The 15441-nt window shown below is 38.5% G+C and overlaps 1 protein-coding gene across 24 annotated transcripts in view; it reads right to left on the reverse strand.

Moving 5' to 3' along the window:
- LOC127952561 (CD166 antigen homolog) overlaps positions 1 to 15441 on the reverse strand; it is a 37939-nt gene that overhangs the window by 6667 nt on the left and 15831 nt on the right. For 3 of the 24 annotated variants that reach the window (XM_052551186.1, XM_052551242.1, XM_052551228.1), the window contains 6 exons: positions 13710 to 14009; positions 13371 to 13613; positions 8405 to 8647; positions 3356 to 3655; positions 3017 to 3259; positions 800 to 2626 (listed from right to left, as the gene is read on the reverse strand). The exons of 1 other annotated variant lie outside the window; for it this stretch is intronic. In XM_052551186.1, the coding sequence (XP_052407146.1) occupies positions 2406 to 2626; positions 3017 to 3259; positions 3356 to 3655; positions 8405 to 8647; positions 13371 to 13613; positions 13710 to 14009 (1550 nt within the window). In that variant the 3' untranslated portion in view covers positions 800 to 2405. Of the gene's footprint in view, positions 1 to 303; positions 635 to 799; positions 2627 to 3016; positions 3260 to 3355; positions 3656 to 4646; positions 6822 to 8404; positions 8648 to 13370; positions 13614 to 13709; positions 14010 to 15441 lie in introns of those variants that run through there. 20 more of the 24 variants (XM_052551284.1, XM_052551220.1, XM_052551211.1 and 17 more) reach the window with 14 other exon arrangements.

The following is a 15441-nucleotide window of genomic DNA, read 5'->3' on the forward strand; positions in this document are numbered from 1 at the left end:
AAAACTACTAACTTTGTTACTTAACAAATTCATAGGTTAAATGCACTGCTGAAGAGTTTGCCAGCACTAAAAATACTGAGCACTCGGGGTCATATTACAAGCGCTATGTAGATAGCAGGGGTGACTCCTTACTGTAGATACAGTAATGAATGAACTAAAATAGGTCAATATTTTAACGCGGACAATAGAGGTCAACGGCTCTCTGGATCACTCGTGAACACATTCAAGCTCGTACGCTACTGTTTCACGAATGTTCTCGCTTCTCGTATCTAAAGAATGAAAGGGAAACAAGTCAATACAAACCTGTGAGAGTCACAAACAGTAAAACTGTTGAAAGTCCATAAAAACGTTGGAACATGTTGTAAGTGTTCGAGTGTACCGTCGACCAGACAAAAGCGGGATCCAGCTGTGCGAAGATATATATGTGTCGCCTCTTCCTAGCGTCTGTCAGGCAGCTCATCAAGCGAAACCGCACCCAGATCACTGGGGATATCTTTTTCTACGGAAGCACCTATAGAAACGAAAGCATTCACGCAGGTCATATGGGAGAACCGTGCGCACAAGCTTCTGAGAGAAATGGCTAAATGGTACTGCGAGAGTTACGAAGACGCCTTTAATCTCAGACTCTCTGTAACATGGCGCATTATCAAGGGGCTACAAACCTTCTTACCAGCAGAATACTTTTTTACCTGCTAGAAACAGCTAAAACCAGCCGATGCTGGTTGGTCAACTGGCCTCCCAGCCATACATCTAAAATTACATTTTTTGTTTGTTTTTTTTTGCACAAGAGTGAAAACAATTCTATGGAAAGAATATTTATTTTATTAGATAAAACATTTTTCCTAAAATGTTCTCCACAAATTAATTTACAAATTCAAATGTCATGTGCTTATAAGGACAGATGGTATAAATTCCATACACAAATTTTAAAACCCACCAGAAATGGTGAGATTACATTCATATTGAGATTAAATGCATATAAATTCAGTGACATGATTAAAAAGATAGTTCAAACAAACAATTCGGTCATCATTAAATCATCCTCGTGTCGTTCCAAACTTGTGTGACTAAGTATTTTGTTGAACTGAAACGTAGAATTTTTGAATCATCGTAACACAATGATTTTCCATTCAACAGCGATTGATAGTGACCACACATCTCAAACTGAAAATAAACAAAACATGCATGTTTCCTTGGAATATGTAGTTATATGGGCTACCTTTATGATGATGTTTTTTTTCTTTTGAAGCTTTACAGTCATGGCAAAAATGAACAACATAAAAAGAAGGGGAAAAAAACAATAGCATGCAGGTTTTAGAACAACATGAGGGTGAGTATATGATGACAGAGCCGTCAAAACTATGCTTTCAACAACATTATACACCTTGAGCCATAAAACTGGCACACTTATTTAATCTACAGCATCTCATGTTTTTACAGACTATGAGGCCTGAGAGAATTTTTAGAAATCCATCCAAATATTTTCCCACAGGTTCACCATGAGACCCCTCAAACCTAAGCTTTCACTTCTTCACAGTCACCGTGTGCAATATTTCCAACCTCTAAAATGCAGATTCTATCAAGGGAATTGAAACTTTAAATGAAAAACTTGTTTAACAAAGTAACAGACTCAACTATAGTGTCTTTCACAAGTTACATTTACATATGATCAGACTGAGCGAATGTTTTGCATATTTGACAAGCTGTCCAAAGAGATGGCTCAGATCTCCCAGAGAACTCCCCCCATATCCCAAACTGGGATAGGAATAGTTAGAAAGTGAGGAGCTGGGCCTGAAAACTATCATAAAACAGAGGTAAGTTGGCTGTATATTTACTATAATGCTTAATTGGTTGATTATCTAAACGTGCTCCTCCTGAAATTTGTTAATAGAACATAATTTCTTAATATATACTGTATATACTTGACAAAACACAAAAATTCAAACTGATCAAGGTGCCAAAGACAAATACAGAAGAAAAGTCTTGTTAAACAATTTAACAAGTGCCTTCCCTTAAATAGGCATACAAAGAAAATATTACTCAAATAATGTCACTTTGTAGTTGATGAACATTCACTTATGTCAAGATCTCCAGATCTGCAGACACCAGGTCCTTTCATTTGAAATTCATTCAGTATTTCATTTTCATCTGTTCTGTCAGATAGTTTCCTCTGGTCCATTAAACAGCAGACTGCTGGATACTGAAAAGTTCATTTTGTGATGTAATTTACAGTTACTCTGGATCTGGGAGTGAAGTGAATGAACAGGTGCTCCATAAAATAAAAACATTGAAGCCATGAAGAAATTAGCCCCAGAGTAAAGGCCTAAAAACTTCCATTGTCACAATCCCTTGTTAATTGTGGACTCTGTGATTCGGCAGTTGTAGCAAACCCAAGGATTCATAACCTAAGCAAGGATATCACTCTGAGAGAATTTCTTCATAGGAATAGGGCTGTGTTTGCCATTCTGTGCTATGTCTCCATTTTGTGCACTAGGCTTGGCATCCTTCAGGCTATAATGGCCCATCTTGGCTGTTTTGTAGTAGATAGAGTAGATGAAGATGAAGATGACTGAGATGAATGCCACAATGACTGCAATAAGTCCTGCTATCAAGGGCAGGTAATCCTCTGTGTCAAGAGAAATAAAGCACACCAAAAGATCAGACAAATAACACAGCCTAAACAGACAAGTGCTAAAATAGCTAATAAAAACAACAACAAAAAACATATTTCATGATTTTACCATACGCAAACAAGCAAAATGAAATGGTTACTCATAGCACATGTGTTTCAATGCATTTCAATGTTTCTCTTGCATCCTTTTTAATGATTTCGTAAATTTTATTCATTATGATTTCTGAACATTATGCATTTTATTTTTAAACAAGTGTCTGGCCTGATCAAACTTAAAGTTTTGAAAGATCCCCATATTTTAAAGTAAAACTACATTTAAACTCCAAGAAAGCGGAAAGAGTTGGAAGTGTAAACCCCCAAAAAATGCAAAAAATGCATAATTACCTTTTAATACCATGTTTACTTTTCTGGTCGTCGTGCCAACAGAATTCTCTGCAACGCAGGACACATACTCAGGTGTTGACTCTGATATAGTAAGAACTTCATTATAAACTATATCATTTGTGCCGAGGATCCAGCTGATTGTTGGTTTTGGGTTTCCCTCGGCTTCACAAACAATCTCCTCTGAATACCCTCGAAACACAGGCACTACGGAGGGCAGTTTGTTCTCATTGATGATCGGTTTAACTACAGGAAAGAGCAAAGACAAAAACAGCTTTTGCATGATAATAATCAAGACCACTGAAATACCTGCTAAGAACTTGAACAAATGATTGTACATACAATGTACAGTAATGCTGAGATTTGCTGATTTCATTGTTGAAGTTCGTTGAGTTCCTTCTGCTTCTAGCTTTGCTTCACACCAGAATTGAGATCCATTATCAGCTCTGTCTGGGCGGATCTGGACTGTATATGTTAAAATGTCTGGAGTCTTGATGGTTTCAGTGATGTTGTTTTTATTCTGTTTGTACCATCCCACATCAACAATCTTAAAAGGAGCCACATATTTAATCGAGCACTGGAGGTCATACTGCTTGCCCGCTATCATTGGTTCTGTGTGATTCACTGTGCTGATGGAAATATCTGGAAGACATATCAAGCATAACAGAGTAACTGTAACTTTAAAAAAAAACATATCCACGCTTAAGCTGACTGCTGTTTTGGCACAAGGTAGGTTTGTAGCTTGTGTGCTGCAGCTATTGCTTTTTGACCACAAAGAACCATCAACCATGTTTCAAAACAGAGTCACAATCTTGTGTAGTTTTCCCAGGGCACTTAGTTAAGTGAGTAACACCGTCAAGCCCAATACAAAAGCCTTTCCTTCCATTCTGTGAACTAGAAACTTCCTATTTTGTGTTGTTATCAGTGTGGTATTTCCAGCGGCTGTGATGTTTTGCATTTCATGGACACATTTTCTCTAAATACCTTCTAGCCTAAACTAGCTGGTTTAAACTGGACTCCCAGCCAGGCAAACCTAGTGTTTAGCTGATTTAGCTGCACAGCCCCAAATCCCTCAAAAACTAGCCAGACCCGGGAGACCACCTAAGGACAGTAAACCAGCTTAGGCTGCTTGATTTAAGATGTTTAGCAGGACCCCAAACACAGTTGCACGTACGAGTTGTTCAAGGAAGAGAACAGTTTAACTGAAAATAAGCATGTTAACATTTGCCAGTAATCAAGGTGAAACAAAACTGTGATGTTTCCTCATAAATACTAGCTTCAGGAGACCCCTTACCTTCAGTCCGTGACGAAATTTTTAAAGACTAACTCTGCTGTCCATCTACAACTACTGCCAGACTGTGTCTGTGGTTAAACAGCTAAAAGCAGTCTGTTAATGAGAGCAAACACAGTGTATTTATATTGTTTGACGTTATTCTCTCACTATTTAAACAGTGTTACTGAGTCTTCTCAGAAGCGAGTCACAGCGGAAGAAATAACATACCAGGGCCTTTTAATCCCTCTTTAACTTATTTAAACCCCCTTTCTAAAGTTTAACACGGAAAACTGATCTGATAACATATAACTTTTTCTTCAGGATTGTTAAAAAATAACACTAGTTATAAAAATGTCCTACCACACAACGCGTAAGGCAGCAACAGCAGATCCAAAAACAGACATGTGAAGAGAATCCGATCGCGCCGCGACGTCATTTTAAATGTAGCTGCGCTGTATCGAAAGCGTTTTAACCAGATAACGGTGTTTAACTGTTCAGGCAGTAACACAGCATACAGTCTCTGACCCTTCATTTATCGCAGGAAACCACTGCCCAGTCTTCCCCTCGCATAGCTGCCCGGTTCAGTTAATGTTATCCCTCCCCCACACATCTCTCTAAAAGTGCACGTTGCAACTTTATTCATTTGCACCCTTGTCACGACAAATCGGGGACTATAGAGATAGGGCTCATTCACCTGTCTTTTTAGATAAAGTCTATTTGAACATCGCATTACGTCTTTAAAGACCAAAATGTGTCTCAAGATATGAGTCATACTGGACCCCCACAAACATTGGTCATGACTAATGCATACTTCCCTACTATACAGTATGCAGAAAGGAGCAGTCTGAAGACTAAGTACTCATGAATAGATGATCATTTCTCAGTGTGCAACCAGCGTCACTCACAAGCGTTCTTGTGATTCAGTTGTAACAGTAAACATTAACAGATCTGTTGTACCAGCAGGCAACACTCTGCAGGTCGAGCTGAATAGGGCATTCAGTAGTGTTCTTCAGTACCACGTGCTTTACAAATAATGAAGCTAGTATAGAATCAAAGCAGTGCACAAGTATATACAGCTAGTAGTAGTTCCAACAGTTTCACCCCCTAAAGCAATGTATCATACTTCTGACATGTTTGAAAGATGTATATCCACATGCAATGAAAACTAAGCTATTTTATTCTACACAAGAGTATGGTCCACAATTATGCCACCATTTTAAAACCATGCAGCCAGCCAAATTCCACTCTTTTTAATCTACATAACATAAAGTTTCAGTGTCAAAATAAATAAAGGTGAGACATAAGGTATTTCTACGACAACAGTCACTACAAACATTAGCATTAGCAAAGATGTCAATGTGTCAGCCAGCAAAACAAACTAAAATACATGCACCGTTCAGCTTTACCAACTGGCAGCTAGTTTCACGCTTGGACTAATGCTATACACATACAAGCTTCTGAGCAATTATTTTAGCTAATGTAGAATACATCAGCCAGGTTTAGAGCTATATAAAACAATATATATTCAGTCTTTGGGAGTGACAAGAAAGCTTCAGGGGTGCAGTACCACTAAACTAACAGGTCTGGTTTATTCCCCCTGCGTTTCCCAATAGGAATTATGACCATCATTGCTAAGATCTTAAGCTAATGTAGAGCTACTGCAATAGCAGTATTTCTTAAACTAAGTTTTAAAAATATATTTTCTATAATTTTACAGTACAAAATGAGTGAAAATAGAAATTCTTTAAAACTGTTTTCTCAAAAATGCATTTATTTATCATGTTTAACACTTGTGCACCAAATAAGACTTATATTGTATGTGAATTCCATATAATAAATAGACTATATTCTACAAAAAATTAGATTCTATTTAAAGTGAGGCCTGAGACAATTTACATTCTTTGATCACAAAGTGATCATACAGCTTAGGAAAAGGAAACTCTTGTTCCAAATCCTAAAGTCGCCACAAAATTACAACCTCTAGTGCTTCAGTGTCTTTCTCAACATAGTTGTAATAATTATATATATATATATATAGCTGTATAAATATTAAAAATGATCAGTGTGCCTGAGATATACAATATAAGTTTTGCTTTTTTTAAGTGTATATATATATACATACAATAATCCAATAAAAGCCTAATAAGGATGCTATTCAGCCATTTTTAGTTGATCAACATCCTCAGAAACCAGTGTTTGGCTGTGATACAGTGTGAAATACTAAGTGAAATAGCACTGGTCTGTATGATTTCACATCGAAATTTGATCCGACTGATCTGTCTGCAGACATTGAAGCTCAGAAGATAGACCCAGCATAGAGAGTGATAACCAAAGCAGACATATTGCTCTAACAGAGTTCATTCATGGGGACTTCATCCGCTAAGGGTTCTTTATGTGCTTTGGGCTCCTTCACATCATAACGGCCCGTCCTGGGTTTTTTTTTGTAGTAGGTGAAGTAGATGTAGATGAAGATGATGACTGAGATGGCCACCACTACAGCAGCAATAATGCCTAATATTATGGGTACGTAATTCTCTGTCAAAAATAAAAACAAATATATGAGTAAATCAGCTATTTAGTGAATGAAATCCAAGCAAGCAAAACTTGGGATTGATCTCTATCCTGCATTATGCTTTCAACATATTAAAAGTGGAGCATCTAATTTAATTAAGTCTAGGAAAATCCATGCAAGACAACAATGATGACGCAAGCCAAAACACTTAAATATAATAAGCCATAGGGCCCTATTTTAACGATCTGAAACGCAAGTGTCAAAGCGCGAAGCGCAAGTAAGTTTGTGGGCGGGTCTCGGCGCTGTTGCTATTTTCCCGGCGGGATAAATGGCTCTTGCGCCCGGCGCAAATCTAAAGTGGGTTGGTCTGAAGTAGCTTCATTATTCATAGGTGTGGTTTGGGCGTAACGTGAAATAAACCAATCAGAGCGTCATCCAACATTCCCTTTAAAAGCAGTTGCGCAAGTTCCATTATGGATTGCTATTATTATGGCGTATTTACCAGGCGCACGCCAGGAGCGGTTCACAGCCGAGGAGACTGATGTTTTTGTAAGAGCAGTGAAAGACAGAGAAGTTGTGTTGTATGGGGATGGGAGAAACCCACCCAAAATAGCGTCGGTTAAACAGGCGTGGGAGGAAATAGCCACAATTTTTTCATCGATTTTTTTTTTTTCCTGGTTCTTGACGGACAAACCAATTTGTCAGATGTCCTTATATACATATATGACCTCAAACAGGTCTGATCCTTAATTACTACAATTAGCCTGAATAATTTGTAAGCTAGATTTATGCCTATTTTTTCACATCTTCGTGGCACACCACAATGATTTCCGTCATCTCATGTGTTAATATTTTCATAGTGTAACAATTTATGATTTGCAAAAATAACTGTTGCATCTGTGTAGATTACATGAGCAAAGTGTATGCGCGTTGTGCACGCTATATACATTATGGTCAAGCATGCGCCCTTAAAATAGCATAATGAACAACGCGCAACGCGCCACTGACTTTAGACTAGGTTTTTTCTGGTCAGTGGCGCAATTGTTTAATGGAACAGCAAAATAGCACCAGGGATTGTTTGCGCCGGAACACGCCTCCTTTTTTGCGCTGAACCGCCCAGGGAGCGCAAGTTCATTCTCTAGTTTAGCGACGTGCTTCTGTGGAGGGAAAAGCGCGCTTTGCGCAGGTGCAAAATAGGAATGACACATGCGTCGGTGTACAAAGTCAATTGCGCTGGGTGCAAGATAGGGCCCATAATGTGATCACAGTGACATTAACACTGCAAGATGAACAATACAAGACCAACAAACGAAACAGCTTCTAACAAAAGTGCAAATACTCTGTGAAAGGCCAAAACACTAACCACAAAAGAAGCCATGAATCTATCCTGACAACAAATTTTCATATTGTAAATAACCAAAAGAAACATTTTGTTTAATATCAGACCAGCAAATATGTATATGCATTAAAACATACAATTCTAAACAGTCAAAATTCCTTTTTGTAGTAATACTGTTAGTTTTACTAAAGCAAACTGAAACAAGCTCTTGGAAATTGCTAAAAAAAAAAAAAAAAGAGAGAGAGAGAGACACAAATGCATAATTACCTTGTATGAACACTTTTACTTGTCTGGTCGTCTTGCCAGCAGAATTCTCTGCAACGCAGGACACATTCTCAGGTGTTGACTCTGATATAGTAAGAACTTCATTATAAACTATATCATTTGTGCCGAGGATCCAGCTGATTGTTGGTTTTGGGTTTCCCTCGGCTTCACAAACAATCTCCTTTGAATACCCTCGAAACACAGGCACTACAGAGGGCAGTTTGGTCTCATTGATGATCGGTTTAACTACAGGAAAGAGCAAAGACAAAAAACTGCTTTCACAGTAAACAGAAACAGATCTATTGTACCAGCAGGCAACACTCCGCGGGTCGAGCTGGATAGTACGGTGACTGGGAGAGGACATGGTCGGGTCACTTAGTTTTGTCATGGCTTCAAGATATTAATTTGTGGGAAAATCATATTAACTCGTGGGAACTTCTTGTTATGTCGTGGAAAGATATTATTTTGTAAACAAAATCAATTTCTCGTGGCCATGACTTCTTATGTTAAGGGAACGACATGTTTTTTCTCGTGGCCACGAGTTTAATTCCTAAACAAACAAGCATGACCATAGCAAACTGGGATTATTAGAAATGGATTGGTCAATATTTTATTTTGAATTAAGAAAATATTATATTAGTTATTATAGAAAATATTTTATTATTAGATTATTATATTAACCATATGCCTTGGCTACTGGACTTTATTAGATGCCAGTGGCGGCGCTAATGCAGTGCTTGACGGGACTATAGCCACATCACAAACTTACTTAGCTCTGGCACAAAACATAGTTTAATTTGTAAACACGCTCATTTATCATTTATCTGACAATTATGCCAGGGTTGTACCGATGATTCGCTCAGCAGTTCGGACTACCCTCTGTAGTCTTCTGTGGTCAGATTTAGAAGCTGAGCTGAACCAGACAGTTACTGAAGTGCAGAGGATGGATTCGATGATGGCGGAGTAGAACTGTTTCAGCAGCTCCTGTGGCAGGTTAAACTTCCTCAGCTGGCGAAGGAAGTACAACCTCTGCTGGGCCTCAAACTACCGTTCACACCATTAACAGCTCCTGCAACCCATCCTGAACACCTCTCCAATCAAGCACTCTCACCATTCTCACCTCCTGCATCCCCCCTCTCCCCCACACCTGCAATTCAGATCAGCGAGGATGCTGTGCGCCAGGTCTTCCGGAAGCAGAAAAGGAAAAAAGCACCAGGCCCAGATTGTGTTACACCAGCCTGTCTGAAATCCTGTGCTGACCAGCTGGCCCCCATCTTCACACAGATCTTCAACAGATCGCTGGAGCTGTGCGAAGTCCCTTCATGCCTCAAACGTTCCACCATCATCCCCATCCCTAAGAAACCCAAAATTACAGGACTAAATGACTACAGGCCTGTGGCTCTAACGTCTGTAGTCATGAAGTCATTTGAAAAACTGGTGCTGGGCCACCTGAAGGACATCACTGGACCCTTGCTGGATCCTCTTCAGTTTGCCTACAGAGCAAACAGGTCTGTGGACGATGCAGTAAACATCGGACTGCATTATGTTCTGCAACACCTAGACAGACCGGGGACTTATGTGAGGATCCTGTTTGTGGACTTCAGCTCGGCCTTCAACACGATCATCCCAAACCTCCTCCTGCCCAAACTAAATCAGCTCTCCGTGCCCACCTCCGTCTGTCAGTGGATCAACAGCTTCCTGACAACAGGAGCTGCTGAAACAGTTCTACTCCACCATCATTGAATCCATCCTCTGCACTTCAGTAACTGTCTGGTTCAGCTCAGCTTCTAAATCTGACCTCAGAAGACTACAGAAGGTAGTCCGGACTGCTGAGCGAATCATCGGTTCAACCCTCCCATCTATTCAAGAACTGTACTTATCCAGAGTGAGAAAAAGGGCTGTCAAAATCACTCTGGACCCCTCACATCCAGCACACTCCCTCTTTGAACTGTTGCCATCTGGGCGACGCTACAGAGCACTGAGCACTAGAACGACCAGACACAGGACCAGTTTCTTCCCTCAGGCAATCCATCTTATGAACAGCTTATAATAACGGCGGACACACTACACTTTATATTTATATACACACACACTTTATTTATCTAACACACATACTTAGTATACACTTAAATTTTGCACACAATATATATGTACATACATAACTTCATTTTGTAATATACTTGCCTACAATTGTCATTTGTATATTGTTATTCACTCTCTACTTATTTGTATTTTTTATTCTTTTATTATGTGTTTTATGTTCTGTCGCTGTCATTCTGTTGTACTGCGGAGCTTCTGTCACGAAAACAAATTCCTCGTATGTGTACATACCTGGCAATAAAGCTCATTCTGATTCTGATTCTGATTCTGATTCTGATTCTTTTTCACAATGGAGTCAATGTGAATGTCCCACTTTAGGTCCTGAGAGATGGTGGTTCCCAGGAACCTGAATGACTCCACTGCAGTCACAGTGCTGTTCAAGATGAGTGGGGGGAGAGAAGGGGGGTTTCTCCTGAAGTCCACGATCATCTCCACTGTTTTGAGCGTGTCAAGCTCCAGGTTGTTGAGAGTGCACCAGACAGCCAGCTCTTTAACCTCCTGTGTGTAAGCAGACTCGTCACCTTCCTGATTGAGGCCGATGAGTGTGGCGTAATCTACAAACTTTAGGAGCTTGACAGAGGGGTCCTTAGATGTGCAATCGTTGGTTTACATGTTGGTGGTGGGAGAAGAGAAGAGAAGTGGGGAGAGAACGTAGCCCTGGGGAGCTCCGGTGCTTATTGTACGGGTGCTGGATGTGTATTTTCCCAGCCTCACTAGCTGCTGCCTGTCTGTCAGGAAGCTGTTGATCCACTGACAGACGGAGGTGGGCACGGAGAGCTGAGGTAGTTTGCGCAGGAGAAGGTAGGGAATGATAGTGTTAAACGCTGAGCTGAAGTCCACAAATAGGATCCTAACACAAGTCTCTGGTCTGTCTATGTGTTGCAGAACATAATGCAGTCCAAGGTTTACTGCGTCGTCCACAGACCTGTTTGCTCTGTAGGCAAACTGCAAGGGTCCAGTGATGTCCATCAGGTGGGCCAGCACTAGTTTTTCAAATAACTTCATGACCACAGACGTTAAAGCCACAGGCCTGTAGTCATTTAGTCCTGTAAATCCTCATATGCACATTATTGCTGTTACTGTATTTGGGTGTTGTTGCAAAACCCAAATGTAAACTTTTCATGACTTTTCATTTTCAAATGTAAACTTTTTTCAGTTTTTAACTGACTAAAGTTATGACTACTGACTTTATATATTTGAACGTTTGATAGACGTGACGCCATTACGTCATCGCCAATGACGTCATTACGTCGAGCGTAAAAGAACCGCTGAACCGTTTTTTTCAACCGGTTTATTGAATCGAACCGTCCGAAAGAACCGGTTCGTGGAACATAATCGAACTTCCCATCACTACTGTATAGTAGTAGGCTATAATTTACAAAGGTATTCAGAACGTTAAGTAAAGATATGGAAATGAAGCAAAAACAATTTATATAAATGAATATAAAATATAACCAATAAAAATAGTCTAATAATAATAGCAATAATAATATACAAATATTATGGGGAAAAGACAATCAGTTAATGGACAAAACTGTAGGGTGGATAAATTTTTTTTCTTATATAATGCACTTTATGTAACATTTATTCATGATAAACTTCATTTGGAAGCTGACTATAACAGATAATAAGGTAGCCAAGGCATATAGTTAATATAATAATATAATACATTTGCTGTAAGAAATCAAATACACTGCTCGACAATAATCATTTGTAAACAATATTTTTTTCCTAATGGCAATTTTATGATTGTTTTATATAGGCTACTACATTTACTTAGTTATTATTTAAATTTTCTGCACAGAATAAGGTAGAAAATATACTTCCTACCTTTCTACTAACGCTCCTTTCATGCATCTGATTATCAGATAAAGCTTGCGCTCTTATTTCAAGGTTGTTGTTAATGCTGTGGTTATAAGCATTGTTAAAACATATTTATCATTCAATGGAACTGTGCGTATGATTTAGACACTTACATCTCTGCTCCATACATGCAATAAATAAGCAGCTTTCGACTGCTCAGGTAATGCCGTCATTAAGATGCAGAGAGCCATTGACAAGCTACATAAAAGTAAAGCTACTTCACTTTAGTATAACTGGCCAGAGAGATCACACGTCATCAGCTACGTCAGAGACGAACAATGTAAAATTAACAGAATTCATTTGTGACTCTGTTCGCAATGACAGTCACAGGTGGTAGCGTAAACAGTGGAGTGCGTGAAGGATAGATGCAAGGCACGAACACTGTTCAAGGTCTCCATTAAATTTCTGCATAGTAATTTAATGTATATATTTTGAAAGCATTGAAACGCTATAGAAATCACGATTCATTCAATTCTTAGCGTTTTAAATCGATTACTGTCCGAGATCGGTGATTCATGATTCAAACATCATGTTTCAAGATCGATGCATATGAATCGTCAGGGTTCATTTTAACATATTAAAAGTGGAGCATCTAATTTAATTAAGTCTAGGAAAATCCATGCAAGACAACAATTATGACGCAAGCCAAAACACTTAAATATGATAAGCCATAATGTGATCACAGTGACATTAACACTGCAAGATGAACATTACAAGACCAACAAACCAAACAGCTTCTTACAAAAGTGCAAATACTCTGCGAAAGGCCAAAACACTAACCACAAAAGAAGCCATGAATCTATCCTGACAACATTTTCTCGTGATAATTAGCATATTTAATATAACCAAAATAAACATTTTGTTTAATATCAGACCAGCAAATATATATATAAAAATTCAATTCTAAACAGTCACAATTCCTTTTGTAATATTACTGTCAGTTTTACTAAAGCAAGTTTCAACAGCTGTTGGAAAAAAAGAAAATGACACACAAATGCATAGTTACCTTGTATGAACACTTTCACTTTTCTGGTCGTCGTGCCAACAGAATTCTCTGCAACGCAGGACACATACTCAGGTGTTGACTCTGATATAGTAAGAGCTTTATTATAAACTATATCATTTGTGCCGAGGATCCAGCTGATTGTTGGTTTTGGGTTTCCCTCGGCTTCACAAACAATCTCCTCTGAATATCCTCGAAACACAGGCACTACGGAGGGCAATTTGGTCTCATTGATGATCGGTTTAACTACAGGAAAGAGCAAAGACAAAAACAGCTTTCGCATGATAATAATCAAGACCACTGAAATACCTGCTAAGAACTTGAACAAATGATTGTACATACAATGTACAGTAATGCTGAGATTTGCTGATTTCATTGTTGAAGTTCGTTGAGTTCCTTCTGCTTCTAGCTTTGCTTCACACCAGAATTGAGATCCATTATCAGCTCTGTGTGGGCGGATCTGGACTGTATATGTTAAAATGTCTGGAGTCTTGATGGTTTCAATGATGTTGTTTTTATTCCATTTGTACCATCCCACATCAACAATCTTAAAAGGAGCCACATACTTAATCGAGCACTGGAGGTCATACTGCTTGCCCGCTATCATTGGTTCTGTGTGATTCACTGTGCTGATGGAAATATCTGGAAGACATATCAAGCATAACAGAGTAACTGAAATGCCAAATTCTTCAAATAAGTACTTTTTTTTTTTTTTAGAAAACTTTATAAACATATTAACCATGTTTCAAAACAGAGTCACAATCTTGTGTAGTTTTCCCAGGGCACTTAGTTAAGTGAGTAACACCGTCAAGCCCAATACAAAAGCCTTTCGTTCCATTCTGTGAACTAGAAACTTCCTATTTTGTGTTGTTATCAGTGTGGTATTTCCAGCGTCTATGATGTTTTGCATTTCATGGACACATTTTCTCTAAATACCTCCTAGCCTTAACTAGCTGGTTTAAACTGGACTCCCAGCCAGGCAAACCTAGTGTTTAGATGATTTAGCTGCACAGCCCCAAATCCCTCAAAAACTAGCCAGACCCGGGAGACCACCTAAGGACAGTAAACCAGCTTAGGCTGCTTGATTTAAGATGTTTAGCAGGACCCCAAACACAGTTGCATGAAAGAGTTGTTCAAGCAAGAGAACAGTTTAACTGAAAATAAGCATGAAAACATTTGGCAGTAATCAAGGTGATAACGCAGCGACAGCAGATCCAAAAAGAGACATGTGAAGAGAATTCGAGAATACTTTTCTCGTAATAATGAGATATTTTCTCGTTAAAACCTCATCTTTTTTCCTTAAAATGACATCTTTTCTCGTAATAATTTGATGTTTTCTTGTTAAAATTACTTTTTTTTTTTTCGTAATAACGGGATATGTCATAAAAATAATATAATTATGTTGTAAAAACTGAATTTTTTTCTCATTATGACAACATATTATGTCATAAAAACTATGTTTTCCTGTTATTATATACGGTGACGCATTGTTGCAATACACATATAATTTTTTCCACTCATTTATGTCGTAATAACAAGATGTTATGTTGTTTTAATGTAATCTTTTCTTGTTAAAACGACATATTTTCTCATAATAATAAGATGTTTTCTCATTAAAACAAAATATTTTCTCATAATAATGAGATATGTCGTAAAAACAATATAACTGCGGTAAAAACACCATCTTTTTCTTGTTATAACAACATATTGTGTAATAAAAAACTATATGCTTTCCCGTTATTAGCAGCATGTCTGAATACTCTGTCTGTACTCATGAATAGAGGATAATTTGTGAGTGTGCAACCAGAGCATCACTCATAAGCGTTCTTGTGACTCAATTGTAGTAGTAAACAGAAACAGATCTGTTGTACCAGCAGGCAACACTCCGCGGGTCGAGCTGGATAGTACGGTGACTGGGAGAGGACATGGTCAGTTCACTTAGTTTTGTCAAGCCACGAGACATTATTTTGTGGGATCGTCATATTAACTTGCGAGAACATCATATTATGTTCATGCAATGGCAATGCACCACCCTTAGAGTTTATCTGAGGATACTGTAAGATGAATTCAGATC

The sequence above is a fragment of the Carassius gibelio genome, chromosome A3, assembly GCF_023724105.1.
Source record: "Carassius gibelio isolate Cgi1373 ecotype wild population from Czech Republic chromosome A3, carGib1.2-hapl.c, whole genome shotgun sequence".
Taxonomy (NCBI): Eukaryota; Metazoa; Chordata; class Actinopteri; order Cypriniformes; family Cyprinidae; genus Carassius; species Carassius gibelio.